At 40.7% G+C, this 21,291-nt stretch overlaps 1 protein-coding gene across 1 annotated transcript; it reads left to right on the top strand.

Moving 5' to 3' along the window:
* ND-MLRQ (NADH dehydrogenase (ubiquinone) MLRQ subunit) lies at positions 1-20,771 on the top strand. Its single transcript, XM_080275354.1, has 3 exons — positions 1-117; positions 13,899-14,045; positions 20,042-20,771. The coding sequence occupies exons 1-3, from the start codon at positions 76-78 to the stop codon at positions 20,099-20,101; spliced, it is 249 nt and encodes an 82-aa protein (XP_080131480.1). The 5' UTR covers positions 1-75; the 3' UTR covers positions 20,102-20,771.
* The last annotated feature ends 520 nt before the right edge of the window (positions 20,772-21,291 follow it).

Raw genomic sequence — 21,291 nt, 5'->3', positions numbered from 1 at the left:
GTTAGGAACAGCTGACCGATCTCCGCCATATTTTCCCCGGTTGGCTGTGTGGAAGGATCGAAAGATTTATCAAAAATGCAAGGCAGCAACCTCTCCAGCTTGAAAAAGCACCCAGCTGTAAGTCCATTAGTATTTACTGCTGATATCTTCGCATTTAAGAAATCGTGATCGACAGAACTTATCTAATTAGATAAGATAAATACTTTGGAGGCAATGATTGGGCCACCAGGAAGGCATCACTGAAGATTTCGTTTATCTTTAACTCGCTGGACTGCAGCAAGTGGAAGAGATTAACAGCCTCATAAACTTATTGATTTCCAGGGAGATTTCTTATGTAACATTTCAGTTTCGAGCAATTACTCTATACGGTGCACTGGCAGCACGCCATAATCACCTTGCAGCATAGCCAGTTGTTATTAGACAAGATAAATTGTATAAAGCAAAAAAATTTTGGTAAATATTTACAAAGCCATAACCTCATTGCTATGAAATATTAATGGGCCTCGGTATGTGTTGCAGCTCTAACTTTGTGATATTTCTTCCAATACAAGTGAGATATTGATGGGTCCGATAAATTTTTACAAGTTGCCAACACCCCCCCCGCAGGTTGTGCAGTACATTTTTCTGGTAGTTTTTTATGAGATTTGAGTGATTTTGACCTTCATTTTTGTCGGAAATGCTTCATTTTGCCTCTTTGCCAATCATGTACACTGACTGGATGAGTAGGTGAAATTAAGCATTTTCAACGGAAAATGAAGGCGAAAATGTCTCAAATCGCATCCCTTGATTATCCTTCATAATAAAGCCAAAGGCATAATCAGATACGGGCAATGTACGGATAGGGAACAATATCCTCAACTATACCCATATCCAACCTATATGTACAGTACCCTTCCTAATTTTGACAGTGTTCTGCGGTCTTTCGGCTGTTGTTAGACATCAAAACACACATTGCAGTATGCAATAAAATCTAAAACACTAAGAAAACAATGCATAGACAGAAAAACAAAGTAACATGAAAAACCCTACCATTATTTTTTATTTATTTTTTATGCGAGGAAGAAGGAACCAAAGGCCGCAGGCCTGCAATCATTGTTTCTTCTAAGAGAAAAATAAAATACAAGAGAGCCAAATTCAAGATCCGATCATTTCGAGATGCCTGGACACATTGCGTTTGAAAGACTGGAGATCATAGGAAGCTGGAAATTCAAACAGAGGGAGACAGTTCCAGAGTTGACCTGTTGCATAAATGAAGGACTGGGAGTAATGGTTAACTCTTGCATTTTGAGAGTTGGACAGAAAAGGGATGAAAGTTTGTTGCTAGACAGGTGCTACGCGCCCGTCATAGAGGTAGAGGAATGCATACACACTGTTCAGAGGAACAGTGACCATTGAAGTAACAATAGAAAAGAGATAAAGAGGCAACAGTGCGGCGAAGAGACAGAGGTTGAAGGGAGTCAGTAAGAGGAGGAGAGTTAATGAGACGAAAATCCTTTGACTCCACCCCATTGAGAAGAGCTGTATGTGGGTAGCCTCCCCACACATGAGAGTTGTACTCCACTCAGGGGTGGATAAAACCCCTGTATAGAGTCAACAATTGTGCAGGGATAAAGAAGGAACAGAGTCGGCTTAGCACACCTAATCTCTTGGAAGCAGATTTTACAAGAGATGTAATATGATCTTTCCAAGATAAGTCCCAAGTAAATGAAACCCCAAGCATGTTCAAGGATGATGCAGGATTAATTACAATGCATCTCCAAATTTTGGCAGTGTTCTGAGGTCTTTCAGCTGTTTTTAGACACCAAAACACACATTGCAATATGCAATATAATCCTAAACTAAGAAAACTGCATAAACAACAACAAAAAAGATGCACCGTACCCCTCCTAATTTTGGCAGCATTCTGTGGTCTTTTGGGTGTTTTTAGACATCAAAGCACATGTTGGCATATGCAATATTATCCTATCTATCTATCTATCTATTAGCCAGACACCATAATCCCGTAAGGGGTGGCCACTTTGAGTTATTTGTTTTACGGGGAGGGGCACTAACCCTCCACCAACTCACTTGTTGACACGTAGGGAGCACGCATAGTTTGGTTATATGGTTACCACCTAGCGTTATAAATGGTTTCTTGGCTTACGGGAAATCATTTGGCTTGTCACTCAATGTAAAGCCACCTGTAATGGAAAGAAAAGCAGTAAGAAGTGACAGGAAAGATGGGAGAAATAGGAAGAGAGGAGGGCAGGCACAGAAAAAGAATGATAAAGGCTAAGGAAGAAGTAGGCAGCACTACATCAAGTGAGTGGATGATGGTTGCCACCACCTAAACTCTTAAAAAAACAATGCATAAAACAACAAAAAATAAAAAACAATATGCAAAACCCTTCCAGTATGTACAGTACCCTCTCCTAATTTTGGCAGTGTTCTGAGGTCATTCGGTTGTTTTTAGACATCAAAATCGAAAATAAATAAATAAATAAAAACCCATCGTTAAACTGGGGTTTGGCCATTGTTAGGTGGGATATGGTGGTATTTCTATCCCCATCGCTAAGCCGGGGTATTGTACATTGAGGTATACGTGTGTGTGTGTATATATATATATATATATATATAAACAGTATACTGTATATACAGTGTACCCCCACACAGTGCAAACTCACATGGTGTGATAATGTGATGTCAACCCGGAAAATGCAAACTTTTATCAAGTGCAAACTCTTTTAATCGAACTTCCCAATATGCGAATTGGCTGTGTGATTCCAAGGCAAAAATGGACTTCATGCCATTACTACGAGTGTCGGGCTGGACAATGCAAGTCAGTCACATGAATGCAGGTGGCTGGCAACGAGCCAGATTCAAAATGGCAGGCGGCTGGCCAGCTATCTGTATGCCATCTACCGACTTTCCTGGGTAAACAGACACTTCTCCTTATTGCTGCGAGAACATGTGTTGTACCTTGCATCCTGTGGTCTGTTTTACCATCATAACAGTACCAACCTCTTCATCATGACCCCACCAAAGAATTCTAAGAGGAAGAGGATCACATTAGAGTTGAAGTAACAAGCCCAGAAGTTACGAAAATAAGGGTACATAGTGTTTTATCTGTTGTTTTATTGGTTATTCCAGCTAGAAGTACTATTAGACAAAGTATTAGCAGGGTAGAGTAGGCTGGAAGGGGACCCAAAGACCAAGTCCTGGGTGGGCTGTTCACCATATATTGTACCATTTTTCCCATCAGTTGTTTGGTTCACACAATGCGAAACCGTAGAATGTGAGGCTTTCTGCGGCCCATAAACTGGAACTGTGTGAGGGTGCACTCCACTTCATTTGTCAGTCTCTCCCTCCATGTGACTCCACATGCTCCTCTCAGATAACTCATTTCCACTGCTTTTACTCTTGGCTTCTGTCCCTCCAACAAGGTTCAAGCTTCGCTTATGTTAGAGTTGGTATCACAATACTGTCATGTAGTAGCTTTTTCACTTCCATGTTGTACCCTTTCAAGCACTTCACCCTCTAAACACTCATCCTTAGTCATCATACTACCCAATTACTTAAATGCACTCACATTTTCCATTTCCTCCTCACTGTACATTCACTGACTTCACTTTTCTCGAAGACCATAACACTACTCTTCTCTACGTTCACCTTTAGATTTCGTTTCTTACACACATTCTCAAACTCATCCACCAAGCCTTGCAGCTCTCCTTCATCTTCACTTAACAACATGGTATTATCTGCAACAACAGTACAGGGAGTTTCCAAACACTGCCCTCTCTCATTAGGGCGGCTTCAACATCCACTGCCCTACCTTGTATCTCTATTATTACCCCATCCATATACAGATTGAACAGCCATGGAGACATGACACATCCTTGTTTCAATCCAACCTTCAAATAGAAAAATTCACTCAGTTCACTATCCACAGCGTTGCAGCCTTTGCACCCTCATACATACTGTTCACAGCCTTCAACAACTTCCCATTTACTCCAAATCTTCTTAATACTTTCCATGATAGTTGTCTATCCACCCTGTTATATGTGTTTTCCATATCCATAAAGGCCGTATACAACTTCTTTCCCTTCTCTAGAAACTTTTCCACTAAAGATCTAAGAATGAATATCTGATCTACACAACCTCTTCCCTTCCTAAAACCTCCCTGTTCTTCTCCAACTAATTCCTCTGTTATTTCCCTAACTCTGTCAATAAGTATCTTACCATATACTTTTCCTGTTACACTAAGAAGACAAATGCCCCTGTGATTACCACACACTTCTTTTTACCCTTTTCCTTTGTTCAGGGGAATAATTATACTGACTACCAATCCTCCAAGACTCTTATGTTCCTCCCTGGCCAATCTGCACATCTTCAACATCCATTCTACTACTATCTCTCCCCCATGCTTCAGCATTTCGCCACACACTCCATTTATTCCTTGGGCTTTCCCCATTTTAACTTTCCTCATTGCCGCCACAACTTCCATCCTACTGTACTGATTTCTTCCTCTCTTCTCACATCCCTCCTTCTCCCAGCCATTCCCCAGCCACTTACACTTGCATTTCTTTCATTCTCAGTGTTCAACAATTCCTTAACCCGCCGCGTCCCGTTGACATGTATATACGTTCAACCATTTTGTCACTGTGACTCCCGTTGACGTATATATACGTTTTAACGTTTGTCACTGTGACTCCCGTTGACGTATATATACGTTTTAACGTTTGTCACTGTGACTCCCGTTGACATAGAAACGCGCCGCAATTGCAAGGTCTGTCATTTGCACATTTTTCAAATTTCCCGCGTGATTTTTGGTACGTATACACGGGACACCTTCCTCTGCAAGATGCCAGGTAGGGACAATGCCTTACCCCACATGACCTCCCCCCTCCTGCACACCATTGTCTTGGTAATTCACCTGTTACCAGTGACCTGGCCAGTAAAGACATGTCGTGCCACAGTATGAAATTCAAGGCCAGAGTGTTTCTCCAATCGATGTCAATGTGGAAGACAAAGTTTACGTAGCATTAGAGAAAGAAACAGTCAGAAATGATGAAGTAATGTCGCCAAAAAAAAGGTCAGGTATGTGGATGTTTGGTGAGTGAAACAGTGCTTATATTACTGTGTGAAAACCAGTATACAGTAATCCCTCCACTATCCGATGTAATAGAGCCAAAGGCATGTCCGGAAAGTGGTCCCATCCGGATAGTGGGCCCCAGCCTCCTGGACTTGTACTTATGGACCCTAACTCAGAAAAACACCTATACAACTCCCTCTGGACATGCATAGCATGTATTTAAGACCCAAATCACACCAATAAGGGACATAAAAGACTGAAATAAATGCCAAAGAACTAGAGAATGAAGTTTTAGAGGTGAGTTTATACAATATTAAACATTCTGGGTACGGTACTTACAAGAAGTCCCTGGCTCCTGGACTGGTACTTATGGACCCTAACCTAGCCTAACTCAGAAAAACACCTCCCTACTACACATGCATAGTATGGTACCTAAGACCCTATTCACACCAATAAGGGACATAAAAGAGTGAAATGAGGTTTTAGAGGTAAGTATGGAAAATACAGTACAATATGAAACATTCTGGGTACTTACAACAAGTCCCTGGCCATCTCGATGAATAACCCGTCTCCTCTCAGCATCTGACAGTAAAAAGGAGTACCTGAAGCATCTGCAGTACACTGTATGTGAAGTCTTGCACGGAACTTAGTCATTTGCACTCAGAATTCCATTCTCTTAACACTGCGCACTCTGGTCTTACTTGTGCTCCAATTCACCTTAATGAAATAAGTGTTGCACTCTGCACTTAAGTCTTTGCACTCATAAATCCATTTTCTTAACATTATACACCACAAAAGCAAGCATGTGGGTGGCCATGGCCACAAGCGTGCACTCACAACAAGAGACGGGCGGTAAGTGGGGAGGATGCAGGGGCACTCTAGTGGACGGTGGCAGAAATACGCACCAAAACACAGCTGGTCTGTGCTGTGCGCGCCGAATTCAAACTACGGAGGGAAAAAAGTTGGATTTTTTAAATGTTTTGCAATTTTTGGCCCATTTTGGGAATATTGGATCCCGGGACCAAAATATCCGGTAAGTGGGGATATCCAGAAAGTCGGCGTCTGGATAGTACATGAGAATACTACATATAAATTCGTACCAAATCAATGCATAAATAAATAAATACCGTTTATGAGTGGTGTGGAATAGTTACCCTCCCATAGAACTCGTTTTCTTTGGAGCCAGCCTGATAGAAAACCCAGTAAGGTAGGGGGTACTTCTACCTGTATTCAGTATTTTAAACCTCAGGTGAGTGATTTCTCAATGAATTTTTGATGTTTCTCACCAAAAGTGGAGGTTTGAGCCAAAAAAATTTTTTTCCAAAATTGGTCGTGATTGGGGGGGAGTCAGTGGTGGAAAATCGGTCGGGACGGGGCGGGTTAAAGTTCTCTCCATCTGCTTACTTTTCTGTCGCCCATAAACTCACACTGTGTGAGGGTGCACTGTATGTGTGTGTGTGTGTGTGTGTATATATATATATATATATATATATATATATATATATATATATATACAGTAAACCCTCATTATACGATGGGGTTCCGTTCCTGAAAACCCCATCGTATAGCAATCCATTGTATAGTGAACCAGTTATAACATGTAGTCAATGGGGATACGTTCCCAGACCTGCCTAAACTCGCACATTCACACACCTTAACACTCACATACATGAAATATCCTTATGTTTAAACATGTAAAGTAACGCATTAATACTGTAATGAATAAAGAGGGGAAAAACATGAAAATAACAGTATACAGTAGTTCTTACTATTACTTAAGTAAATAGGATTGTTGATGTCCCCTCCTAGGCTAAGGGACAGTTAGGGCCTCACAGCCCTCACTCATCACTGGCAGAACTGGCTGACTGGGCAGGACTGGCTGGCTGCACGGGGCTGGCTGATGAGTCTGGACTGGCGGATGAGACTGGGCTAGCTGGCTGGGTGGCGCTGGCTGATGGGGCTGGACCAATCGATAAGACTGGGCTAGCTGGCTGGACAGGGCTAGCTAATGAGGCTGGACCGGTGGACAAGTGTGTGTGGTCTAATGCCGACAGTGTGAGGACGTTTTTGTTGCGTTTGCACATTCGCTGTTCACTGAGCTGTGGATGATCCATCGTTGTTGCAAATCGTTCCCATTGTATAGTGGGCATAGGGTACTAAAATTTTGACGTTGTATAAGCGAAATATCGTACAATGAGGCATTGTATAATGAGGGTTTACTGTGTATATATATATATATATATATATATATATATATATATATATAGATATATATATATTTATATATATATATATATATTTATATTTTATATATATATATATATTTTATATATATATATATATATATATACATACAGTAATCCCTCTAATATCCGAACGCCCAATATCCGAACATCCCCACTAACCGGACATAATCCTCCTGGGATCCAATATTCCCAAAATGGGCCAAAAACTGCAAAAAATTCGAAAAAAATCTGACTTTTTTCCCTCCCATAATTTGAAATTCCCGCCTGGCGCCAAACAGCTGTTACACCATGGTCCCTTCACCCCTTCCTTCCTCCCCCTCCCCTGTCAGGTTGCCATTTGGTATTTTTCATTACCAAGTGTGGGCCAATTTGGTAATGAAAAATTCGTTTGGTAATGCATTAGAATAATGCATTACCAAATGGATTTTTCACATGTATGAGGATACACAGGATGGAGATGGTGGATTGTTTGCTCTCTCTGATTAATCTGCTACCCTACATAGTGTGAAAATAATCAACATGGTGTTAGTTATAAGGAGAGTGATTACATGTATTTCCACTTGTATATATAATTAGTGAAGAATATATGCTAGCTTTACGAATTTGGTAATGAAAAGTTATATTTGACAATGAAAGTTGAGGAGATTGGTAATGTGGCTGTTGCGATCTGGCAACTCTGTTACCCCACCAACATCAACAGTCACAGCTTAACTCCGATGGAGAGCAGATACTCATAACAGTGCAAGCCACAGGTGCTTGTTTTTTGTGAATAAACAGTGAATAAACTGCAATACCTTGCCACTAGAACACACAGGAATTTACAGTGTTGTGCAGTGTTAAGAAATTAGAATTTAGAGTGCAGAGGATTAACTGTGGACTGCAAACTGGCGGTTCAAACCAGTCCAAGACCAAGGGACTTGTAAGTACCCAGAATGTTTAATATTGTATAAACTCACCTCTAAAACCTCATTTTATGGTTCTTTTGCATTTATTTCAGTCTTTTATGTCCCTTATTGGTGTGATTTGGGTCTTAAATAGGTGCTATGCATGTCCAGAGGGAGTTGTATAGGTGTTTTTCAGAGTTAGGGTCCATAAGTACTAGTCCATAAGCTGGGGCCCAATATCCGGACAGGACCACTATCCGGACCTGCCTATGGCTCTATTGATCCGGATATTGGAGGGGTTACTGTATATATATTTTATATATATATATATATATATTTTATATATATATATATATATATATATATATATATATATATATATATATATATACAGTACCCTCGCATCCAACACGGTAATATTGTCATGCATGGGTCACATGTTGGACCAAAAACTTGTTGAACTAACAACAGAGCTTATGGGGAAAAATGAATTATGTCAGCAACCCTAGGAAAAGTCACCCTAAATACCTACCATATACCTATACATATATTGGTACTATTGTAATTATAATAAATGGTACTGTGCTATGAATGATAACTAACCTTTTAGGATAGTGTTAGTGGGCTTGCTGGGAATGGAAGGTGGTATCCAAGGCTGTAGGTAGTCCTACTGGGTCCCCGGAGGATGGCTGCTGGCGTCACTAGCGGGTAATGGCTGTTGCTCCACCTCAACCTCCCTCATAAATCCTTCGAAATCACACTCGGAATCACTATCTTTGTCCACAGCCATGGAAGGTCCTACTTCTGCCTGTCCTAGCACTCTGTAATCCTCGGTAAACGGCATGCTTCTCACACTGTTGCCAGAGCCCTGTCTCGTGACTGTGGAAAGTGATCACTGTCGCTGACTCGGTAGAGAATAAAGAGAAGCAACTTTGTTTATAAACTGGTACACACGCCGATGAGAAGGGTTTCAAAACGATTGATATTTATTCTAAAATATTAATATATTCAGTGTCAGGCTAAATGTTCAGTGCTGTAGTACGATACATTCTCTGTCGAGTCGCCTGGGTTTTGGTCACGCTGTTTTGCCCGTCGTATCCTCGGCAGGAATCCATCCAGATGAATTCCAAATGCCTGTGGTATCGTCGGCAATTTTACCACGTTACTGTTCTGATTTACCATTGTATCCTCGGCAAACCTGGTATGAAGTGCCGTGTGATAGCCTTCGGCTGCCAGGATCTTGTCTTGGTTTTTTATTATAGCCCTCATGTTGGCTTCATTCATGTCGTAGGCCTTGGCAATGTCAACTTTCCTCTCCCCTTTCTTCTTCCTCTCGATGCTTTCTAGCTTGGTGGCCTGAGGGAGGTGCCAACGCTTCTTGGGGTTCTCAGAAGGCTTCCTAGGCATCGTGAACAGGGTAAAATGCAGTAACAAGGGCAGAAAATGCAGCAAGAATAAAGTACCTTCCAATGCGATTATGCGACTGAGTGGTGCTGTGGCGGGAGAAATTTAAACAAAACATCAGGTGACACCAGAAGCATTTTTAATTGGGCGGCATCATGATCACGTCATGATAGCGGGCGGGGAAGGCTACTTGATCAGAAGTTTTCCTTGGCTATCATCATCATGGGAATGTCCAGTATGACCGTGTTGGACCGGGAGTGATCGTGCTAGAGTTGAACTCTGCGGATTTCGCCCACTTCTCGGAGCTCTGTGCGTGTTATGCTAACACACTCGTGTTGCAGTAATTAAATCGTATTAAGGAATACTAATTATTTGCTCTCCGTGCTGGACCTGAATCGTGCTGGACTAACGCGTGTTGGACGCGAGGGTACTGTATATATATATATATATATATATATATATATATATTCACTGCATGTAGAGTAGAAATAGAAGTAAACATTAAGCAGTTTTTTAAGCATTGATTTCAAGAAAAATTTACCTGGTTATACAGTAGAGTATTTGATAATTTGAACTGTATCGTATGGTAGGTTTGGTCTTTGGGCAGAACATCCCTAGAGGTCCCTTTGATAAATTTGAATTTAGTCTGGCCATGGCCACTGTGGAGTGCACCTGTCAGACTTGTGACTTGGGTTTTACGAACTGGGTGTTCCTTTTTTCAAAAAGGACCAGGCTTCTGTTCAGTTTTTAAGAGATCATGGCCTTACAAGGTTAGGTTAAGTTGGTTAGGTTAGGTCAAATAGAGCACGGCCAATTTACCGCATGGCCGTGGTAATTTCCAATAAAAATTAGAAGCTACTCAGATTTATTGTCCTTTCTAGAACCATATTATTTTAGTGATTTCTGTACAATTTTTAGTATCAAAGTTATCGCATATTGCCTGTGTAAGGGGGGGGGGGCAAAAACTCAAAAACGCATAGGATAATTTGCGATAAAATTGACAGTCGAAATCTTACAGAAAACACTAAATTTGTAAGGTTCCAGAAAAAAGAAACTAAAAATAAGGATTTGTTCGAAACGATAATTATACCACATGAGACAATTCTGCCCCTGTGATTGGCAGAATCAGGACCATGATGCACTAGCAAAAGCAAAAACATACCGCCCGTGACCACAATGCACCAACGAGAAGCAAATGCACCGCATTTCATGGGAGAAACAAACATTCCACTAGCACAGGAAAACAACAGACCCCACAATATCTCGGTTAATTTTATTTGCAGAAGACATACCACAGAAGAAAGCTGACTTAAAACTGGAACATATTGATTACCATTATTATTTCTTAAGTTTCTGGTGTTGTGGTTTTGTAAACATTATCCCAAGTTTTAACTATTTTAGGGCATTTAAGGAAGCTGCCTGCACACTCACGACAGCTTGTTTACTGGTGATCTTGCCAACCTAACCGAACTGGAGGCTTTGCTCTCCAGACCCCCAATGCTTCTAACCACCTGTGATTGGCACTAAGGAAATAGAAAATGAGAGTGCATTTATGAACCTGGGTAGTGTGATGAGTAAGGATGGACATAAGAGGATGAAGTGCTTGAAAGGGTAATGCAGGGAAGAAAGATTGCTGGTTCAGTGAAAGCAGCGATAAATACTGTAGGGAAGTGAACATGGAAGTAAAGAAGTCGCTGCATGATAGTATTGTGATCGACACATTAACATCTAGAAGCAAAGCTTGGACTTGTTGGAAGGACACAGGTTAAAAGTGAGAGCAGTGGAAATGAGTTTTTTGAAGGAGCATGTGGAGTTACAAGGAAAGAGAGACTGTCAAATGAGGAAGTAAAGGATCATTGTGGTGCAGATGTGATAAAGTCTTAGGAGAAATACATTGAGGTGGTTTAGCCATGTCGAAAGGATGGAGAGAGACACTAACTATACTCGATATTTTTCCAGCTGATGATCCACTTTCGTGAATGTGGCACCTGTGCATTCCTGCAGCGTGATTGGTTGATTTCAGTTTCATACCTGAAGGATCATATTTGCAAGAAACAGTTGTACCTTATATTCCAATTTTCACAAATATTGTTTTGTGTTGTCATTGTACTGTACAAACAGACATGAAATGAGTATGTATCTGTGTTTCACCCAAATGGACAGTGAATCTAAGGAAGTTGAATTTGAATTGAAATATTTGTAAAAGGTACAAAGTTGTTGCATCTCTTAATAAATTAATAATTAAATATACTTGTATATACTTATGGATATATATACTTATGGATAATATGGGCAAAGGTATCAAAGCAATGGAGTAGGTGTGATCCATAATAAAGTCTAACATCTTGCTAGACGAGACTCGTTTTTCCCACCCGGCCGTCTCTCTTGTCCACCCCCTCATCTGTAGTGACTGTTCCATTCGCCTCTTCACTTCCACCTCTTTACCACTGACAAAACCACAAATCTGAATGGTACTATTGTCTAATGTAAAGATATCTTTTATTTGCGCTTACCCAGCCAAATGCGTTTATTTTTAAAAAAATATAGGGAGGTGCAACAATTATTTACCTTTTACAGCAATAAATATTTCAATTCAAATTCAACTTGCTTAGATTCATTGTCTGTTTGGGTGAAACACAGATACATACTCGTTTCATGTGTTTGTATAGTACAGTGACAATGCATAACACCATTTATGAGAACTGGAATATAAGGTACAATTGTTTTTTGTAAATATGATACTTCAGGTATGAAATTGAAACCAACCAATCACACAGCAGGAGTGCGCAGGTGCCATATTCACGAAAGTGGATCATCAGCTGGAAGAAAAACGAGTACTGTATAGTAGAGTGAGGTGGAGGGGGGGAGATCGAAGATGAGATGGAGGGATAGAGTTGAGAGGTATATGAGAGAGGGGGGGGTGTAAGCTAGGGGGAGGGCAGTGTAACGGCAGGGAACAGGGCAACATGGAGGCAATTTGTTTGTCACCTCCCTTTACGGGATTAAGGCATCTGGCTATAGATAGATAGATTGTAACTAAACCTAATGTTTGAAGCCCCAGGTCCTATCAGAACAGAACTTCTAACCTAACCTATCCTAATCAACCTATGAAAAAACCTATTGAATAGGAAATATGACAGACCTGCCCTGGCGTGGTAAAATATTAAAGGGAACCGTCTGTAGAAGTGTTGTGGTTGGCAAACCGGCAAAGCTGCCGAGTCATAACCAGAAGTGCCTTGTTTCTTGGTATGTTTGCATTGTTTCTGTAGTAATTACACATGTTATTCGCTAGTCTCATTTGTTTCTTGCAGGCTTTTCCCCAAACCTTCAGTAGCTATATACTGGGTGGTATGGATATAGTGTTCCACTCAAACTCGCCTAGTCGTATACAGAGCTTACCTACCGTAGTAATAGTTACAGTACCTGGTAACTTTAAGAAAATAGCCCATTAAAATACGAGGACAATAACGTTATACTGTATTTCCAAATTTCGTATTGGAATGAAGTGTTGATAGGACTGTTTATTTTTTGTAGATTAACATGGTGTTTTTGTAATTAGGGGGTTATATTAGTTACACCTCACTATACAGTACAGTGAGATTTTCATGAAAATGCCACATAATATATCATTTAGCAAGGTTAACATAACTTGGGTTCAGTGGGGCAAGGGAGGAGGCCAAGGACCTCGCAGCCTAAAATCTAAAAAATAACATCCTTTTAGGCTTGCCCTCAGCACCTTTAGTAGCACCACGCTTTCCACTAGGGGTAACATCTTTGTGAGACATGATTTTCAAGTCGTAAGTTTCAGTATTTCATGCACAGTTATCACTTCACTCAATATCGCACACTGCATTACAGTATTTGTTACGCACGTGCACTGTTCTTTGGTGATAGCATTGGTGTTTCAGTGGCCTTCAAGCACAAAATGGAGCAACAGGGAGACTGTCACAATGACTGTAAACATTGGGTGGCCATCTTGGCTCAAATAGCTGACTTGGCTTGTGTGGAAGGCACCATGTACCCACGTGAATGTTGTACGCAGTCACCGGAATTATCATCCTAGAAAATTCACTATCATTTTGCCATCATTATAGCAAATCTGGTTATAACTTTTAGATCATTATTCTAGCAATGTATCATGTCGAACAAACATACAGCGAGGCCTGCACATACGTGTGTACAGTACTGTTATAGTATCAGAACAGTGTTATTGTAGTAGCTAACCAAGGTGTGCAGAATGCATTTCTCTTCTTATATTTTAAACAAGTTGATACATTGTGATGTTCATTTCAGCTGATCCCACTGTATGTGTGCTTGGGTGTTGGTGTAGGCATGTCCTTCCTTTACACCATACGACTGGCTGTCAAGAACCCTGATGTTACCTGGAACCGTGTGACCAACCCAGAGCCTCAGAAGGACTATACCAACAAGCAGTACAAGGTGATTTTTTTTTTTTGGGGGGGGGGGGAGTTAAGAAGGTTCCTTTTCCACCTCATCCTTACAAGTTTATTTCAGCAAAGGGCATTTCACCATAGGATGTTAATATCATCTATTTTAGTGTGTGTGTGTGTGTGTGTGTGTGTGTGTGTGTGTGTGGAGAGGATGGAGGGTGAAAGACTGATGAAGAGAGTGTATGTGAGTGAGGTGGAGGGGGGAAGAGGGAGGGGGAGGCCGAGGATGAGATGGAGGGATGGGGTGGAGAGGTATATGAGAGAGGGGGGTGTGAGTTGGGAGCAGGGCAGTGAAATGGTGGGGGACAGGGCGACTTGGAGGCGATTTGTTTGTGGCCACCCCAAACGGGATTGAGGCATCTGGCAATAGATAGATAGATAGTGTGTGTGTGTGTGTGTGTGTGTGTGTGTGTGTGTGTGTGTGTGTGTGTGTGTGTGTGTGTGTGTTTTCTTACCTAGCTGTATCTTTACAGGAATGAGTCAAGCTCATACAGTCCTGTGTTTTGAACCATTTTTATCATACATACCCTTAACTTTATGAATAGTTTTGGTATACACTGTTCATTTGGTAGTGCATTCAACTGATCAGTTGCCATGTTTGGGGAATTGAATTTTGTAGTTGAGAATGAGAGGGCAAAAGAAGGAGTATTTATTATTGTGTGCAAGAGGTGGAAGGAGAATATAAGAGAGCATGGATCAGTTGGCTCAAGGATTTTGTGGGTATGATTGAAAGCAGGACTACTAATGTAGGCAATTGTGTGTGTGCACGCCAACGCAAGATCATGCAAGTAGAGTGAAAGAAGAGTTCTGGGTAAATGTGGATGCGTGCATGGAAAAGTTCGCAAGGAATGAGAGTATTTTTGATCGGGGATTTGAATGGAAAAGTAGGAAATGTGAAGGTGGATGGAGTACAGTAGTTGGTAAGTGAGGTGTGCCTGCAGAAGTGGATGATAATGGCAGTGCTCTAGTGGACATTTGGGTGAGGAGGGGGTTGGTGATAGCTGATACCCTCTTTAGACATAAAATGATCCACAGGTATATGTGGCGAGTGATGAGAAGCATGGGTGTTGAACTGAATGAACAGAAGGCAATGATTGAGTATGTGTGTGTGGATGACAGAATGAGAAGGTGTGTAATGGATGCAAGAGCATACAGAGGCTGGGGGAGTGGACTCTAACCACCATGAAAGGTGGTGAAAGTCAAGGTTCAAATGCAATGGAGGAATAGAAGGAGGGAAGGACAGGAAGTAGTAGTCTATACAAGGAGGGTGGAATGATTTCAAAAGGATGGAAAAAAGGCAGAATATAAGAAAGAAGTAGAGGAATGACCGAGTAACTATGATTTGGAGCAGATGGAAGGGGTGTGCAAGATATTCACAGAAGAAGTCTGTGCAGCATGTGAGGTGGTGTGTTGGGTGAAGAGAAGACAAAAGGGGTGCAAGGAACAGCATGGTGGAATGAAGAGGTGAGAAAAGCTGCAATGCAGAAGAAGAAAGCATATAGTGAGTGGATGGGAAGCAGAGGCATGGAGGAAGTTGGGAGATGGAAGAGTTATATGTAGGGAGGAAGAGAGAGATGAAAAGCTTAGTAAGAGAGAGTAAGAAGAGAGTGGATGAGGAATTTGGAAGGAATTTGAGTGTACAGTGGAGAGAATGTAAGAAAATGTTCTGGAAAGAGGTAGAGAGAGTAAGACACAGTGATAAAGAAGTTAGTTGGGGAGTGAAATTTAAAAATGGTAGATTGCTAGTGGAGAAGGGAGAAAAAGTGAGAAGATGGAGAGAACACTTTCAGGAACTGGTAAACATAGAGAATGAAAGTAATTCGAGTATAAGTGGCTGGGGAATGGCTGGGGGAAGGAGGGAGGTGAGAAGGGAGGAAGAGATAAATAGGGTAGAAGTGGTGGAGGCATTGAAGTCAGAATGGGGAAAGTCCCAGGAATTGACGGAGTGTGTGGTGAAATGATGAAACACTGGGAAGAGAGAGAGTATTAGAATGGATATGGAAGGTGTGCAGATTGGCCTGGGAGGAAGGTCGAGTCCCAGAGTATTGGAAGTCAGGTGTAATTATTCCCCCGTAGGTGGGGGTGCTTACCATCCACTCATTCGATGTAGTGCTGCTTTTGATGTCTGCTGTTTACTCTTTTCCTTCCTTCCTCTTCTGTCTTTCTTTCCTTCTTGGCTTTTCCTTCTGCCTACGGGTGACTTTGCACTTCCTCATTTGTCTTTCCTTCATTCTTTCTTCTTCCTTCTGCCTATGGGTGACTCTACACTGAGCGACAAGCCAAATGGTTTCCTGTACACCATGATACCATTTGCTACACTGGATGGTAACCATATAACCAAATTATGGTGCCTGGTGGTTTATTGGGTAATTAAGGCACTCCGGTTGGATTGAGCCTGTGTAGGCTTATATCCAAGGGGTGTTTGGGGTTTATTGCTCTTGTAATGCCACTCAGGGATGAGTGAGGCTTGTCACTCATCTTAAATGTCAGGACCAACTTTCCTGGCCCCAGGCTTGTATGCTCCTCATGGGGTAAAACATTGGATTGGATGATTGATATATGAATGGACAAAGGAAAAGAGGTAAAAGAAGTGTGAGGTAATCATAGGGGCATTTGTCTTCTGAGTGTCATGGGAAAAGTATATGGTAGGGTACCGGTACTTATTGACAGAGTTAGGAAAATAACAGAGGAATTAGTTGGAGAAGAATAGGGAGATCTCACAAAGTGAAAAGGTTGGGTAGATCAGATATTTATCCTTAGGTCTTTAGTGGAAAAGTTTATAGAGAAGGGAAAGAAATTGTATGCAACCATCTTGGGTTTGGAGAAAGCATATGACAGAATGGATAGACAAGGAATGTGGAGAATATTAAGAATGTATGGAGTAAATGAGAAGTTGTTGAATGCTGTGAAGAGTATGTATGAGGGTGCTAAGGCTGCAGTGCATGTGGATAGTGACCCAAGTGAATTTTTCTGTCTGAGTGTTGGATTTAAACAGGGTTGTGTCTTGTCTCCATGGTTGTTCAGTCTGTATATGGATGGGGTTATAAAAGAGATACTGTACAAGTTAGGGCAGTGGATGTTGGAGCAGCCCTAATGAAGAGGGCTGCATTTGGAAACTTCCTGTAAAGTTGTTTGCAGGTGATACTGTATTGTTACGTGAAACAAAGGAGAACTGCAAGGCATGGTTAATGAGTTTGCGAGAGTGTGTAAGAAATGGAATCTAAAGGTGAATATAAAGTTATGGTCTTTGAAAGAAGTGAAGCCACTGAACATGCAGTGAGATTGGAGGATGAGGAAATGGAAAATGTGAGTGCACTGAAGTACTTGGGTAGTGTGATGAGTAAGGATGGAAGTTTGGAGGATGAAGTGCTTGAAAAGGTATATACAACAAGGAAGAAGTGTTGCTGGTTCTGTGAAATCAGTGATAAGAAATAGGGAAGTGAGCATGTAAGTAAAAAAGTCGCTGCATGATCATATTGTGATACTAGCTCGAGCGAATGGAAGTGAAACTTGGATATTGTTGGAAAGACACAAGTCAAGAGTGAGAGCAGTGGAAATGAGTTATTTGAGGAGCATGTGAAGTTACATGGAGAGACAGACTGACTAATGAGGAAGTGGAGGATTGTTGTGATGTGGATGTGGTAGAAAGCGTTGGGAGAAATATGTTGAGGTGGTTTGTCCGTGTGGAGAGGATGGAGTGTCTGTCTAACGAGGAGAGTATGTGAGTGAGGTAGGGGGGAGGAGAGGGAGAGGGAGGGGGAGGCTGATGATGAGATGGAGGGTTGGAGTGGAGAGGTATATGAGAGAGGGGGTGTGTGAGCTGGGGGGGAGGGCAGTGAAATGGCAGGGAACAGGGCGACAAGAAGGCAGTTTGTTTGTGGCCACCCCTTATGGGATTAAGGCATCTGACAATAGATAGATAGTAATCTCTGGAACATGTTCATTAACCCTGTTAGTCATATACAGTAAACCCTTCATATGTCGAACTTTTAGAAGACAGAGTCTTCTGTAAGTCATACTCAGGCCAAGACCACATGTGTAAGTAGGCAGAGCTGCGGAGGTAGGGGGACAAAGGTGACGCCAGGCGGACATGTGGCCACCAGTATGCTGCTTGCCTGATTTCACTGGCTTTGAAGTCTCAGATTATCTTGAAGTTATGCAAAACGTCGGTGAGAAAAATATTAATGAAGATGTCATCCAGTGGCTTGAAGTGGATGCAGATGATCCTGGGTATCATCATCAAATAGAAGAAATAGCTAAGTCTGTGGGTGGGAAGAAAGATGAAGGAGGTGGTGATGATGAGGAAGAGAACAGTGATGTTGGATGCAAGAATCCATACAAATTACAGTATCCCAAGTTTGTGAAGCAGTGGATATTGTCATATCTTGGCTGGATTACTGTATGTTGATGATGCAGAAGCACAAAATTTTTATTCGCATGTAAGGGAGTTGCGAGGCTTGGTTATTCATCGCCAGAATTTGCAGCAAAAGCAGGTGAAGATTCATGACTTCTATAAGTCTATGCCAAGACATCGGCCTATCCCTCCTCCTGATTCCATCAGTGCTTCTGCTTCTACAGCTCTTCAGATAGCCGGCACTTCAAGTAGTGTTAGCACAGACACCGAATAGTGTCTGTGTGTGTTTATGAAAACTGTAATTTGACTTAATGAAAAAAATGTGTGTGTGACTTCTTGTTAAGTGATCATGATTAAAGTTCAGTATTTTAGTAGTATTACTGCAAGTGTTACATTGCAGTCTATTATTTAAGTTTAATTCTTAATATTCATTGAAATAAATCCTGGGTACTGTTTAGATTGTTAAATTAAATTGTGAACTCCACCACCTCTATCTCCAACACAAGCTCCTGACGGGTCTATACTAGGTTACCTCTGATGAAAGGTAAATTAGTTTTTTTTTTTTTTTATATATATATATATATATATATATATATATATATATATATATACACTGTATATGCTCCTTCATTGTTGAAAAGACAAGTAATAAGTATTGTCTTTGCAATTTGGGGGGTGAAAATCATCTCCAACACATGCTGCCGACATGTTTGTACTGCCTCTATGAATGATTTTCTACCAATTAAGGGTATATTAAATGCACTGAATGTTTTTTTTGTCATAACTTATTTATTTATGTATACTCCTTTAATTTAGTGTTGAAAGGCAAAGTAATAAGTATTGTCTCAGCATTTTTCGTGGGTGAAAATGCGATAAGACGGAAAATTCGGTAATTCGAACCAGGGTAGAGCCCCATATAGTTCAACTTGTGAAGAGTTTACTGTAATTCAGTATTGTGGTTGATGATGTGAATGTATGCTGTGCACTGAACTCTTAAATTTTTAACAAACTTCTTTTTGTTCTTACTGATACCTGTATGTGTTCTTTTCACTAAAACTGAGCATGTTGGAATGTTTATGTTTGACAGAAAAAAATGAGTGCCTCCTGTAGGTGAGGTTACATGAGCCTTTATATATTTATTCATGCTGTTATGACCAACATTTTTCATTTAATACCAAGTTTTTAGGTAAGCTCTTGTTTTGTGTAAATTTTATCAGATAGTAGCTACAGTACTTAAAGCTGGTGGTTAGAACTTAGAATCTTGGAAGTTTGAATGTCGGATGAATGTTTGGTCAGTTTCAGCGATCACATAATAATTCTGCCACGTTTGTACCTGTGCATTTCTTCTGTTTTTTAGATCAAGCCCACTCTGTTTATCAGTGGTATATAAGGTTACAATGATGACTGCTAATGTAGTAATTACCTGTAAATGCTATTTCATTGATCACAGATAATATTCTTCCACCTTTGTACCTGTACTATTTTTAGGATCAGCCCACTTTGTTTATGGGTGTAAAATAGTTGCAATGGTAGCTTGTAATGTAGCCATTACCAGTAAATGCTATGGTGACTTTTTTTTTTTTTTTTTTTTGAGAGGTTTGAGGTTTATGATACTTTTTTTGTCATTTCAGTTCCTCAATCTGCGTGGTGAGAATGCCTACAATTCACCTGCACCCAAATATGAGGAATAATCTTTTCTTAGTTCTGATTGTGGGCTACTTTATTCATATATATATATATAATAATGTGTGTGTGTATGTTGTCACTTAATGCTGAAGCCATGGGCCATTTATTTTAAAGATAGGGGGAAACAGAGTAGCAGTCTTTGATGTAAATCATTTGGCAAGACATAATCAAATATTGTACTAAGACTGGAGTAGATTATATTCATAACCAAGAAATTAAATGTAGACCCTGAATATAGTCGAGGTTTTAAGTCGACAGTTGCGCATATCTTGGGTTGGAGATTGCTGTTATTTAAAAAAATGAATTTCTAGATGCAAAATTGAACCAACTGTATGTTACATAAATGTATTAACTTAAAATTACCGAAGAGAAGTTTCCATTATTAGGAAAGTACTGCTGTGATAAGGGAGCCAATAAATGTATTTATTGCTGCTAAGTGAACAGACAATAATTACCATTTAAGTGAAATTTGTGTTTATGGCATAGTTGACTGCCATTAGAAGAGGTGCTTGTGGCAGAGTTGTCCTACTACAGTACATCATGTAACTTTGTCCCATCCTCTAAAGTGATGTCTGAAGTGTGCCAGTTGAGATTTTCTAAATAAGCTGGCAGACTTCAGCATTGTCTTTGTACAGTTATAAAGGGATGTGGAATAAAATTTCATTATTTAATTAATCCTTATTTGTTTCTCTGTGCTTAGTCATAACACTGCAGGATTTTAAGAACTCAGAAACTTCCAGTCAGAGAGATCTACTTAATACTTTCGTCAGACATCAGCCTAAGTTGAGAGAGAGAGAGAGAGTGTGTGTGTGTGTGTGTGTGTGTGTGTGTGTGTGCGCGCGCGCCTGTGTGTGTGTGCGCGCCTGTGTGCGCATGTGCGTGCGTGTGTGCATGCACACATGCACGCGTCTGTGCGTGTTTTTAAGGAATTAATGACATGGTAATGAACAGCTGAAGACAATGTGAAGAACTGCTGATGTAGAGTATATCAGGTGAACTTGTGCAAACCATGAAATTTCAAAAGTGTATGGCCTGGATCAGTTATACTAACTTTACATTTGGGTACAAGGCAGAAGTTAGAATGGACGGTGCAGAAGTAACTAAGTAGAACTGAGCCATAATAAGAGATCTGATTGTGGAAGGAAAAATTGGAAGCATCTAGGACAAAGGAAATGCTTGGAGGAGGAGGGTTGTT

This window comes from Coenobita brevimanus, chromosome 61 (assembly GCF_032717465.1).
Source record: "Coenobita brevimanus isolate Jiangsu-jjx chromosome 61, ASM3271746v2, whole genome shotgun sequence".
Taxonomy (NCBI): Eukaryota; Metazoa; Arthropoda; class Malacostraca; order Decapoda; family Coenobitidae; genus Coenobita; species Coenobita brevimanus.
Note: the sequence above shows the minus strand (reverse complement) of the source record. Positions and strands in the feature narration are given on the sequence as shown.

Coding starts and splice junctions, on each gene's coding strand:
- ND-MLRQ (XM_080275354.1), top strand. CDS start 76: ATGCAAGGCAGCAACCTCTCCAGCTTGAAAAAGCACCCAGCT. Junction 118..13,898: donor GCTTGAAAAAGCACCCAGCT/GTAAGTCCATTA, acceptor TGTTCATTTCAG/CTGATCCCACTGTATGTGTG. Junction 14,046..20,041: donor ATACCAACAAGCAGTACAAG/GTGATTTTTTTT, acceptor TTGTCATTTCAG/TTCCTCAATCTGCGTGGTGA.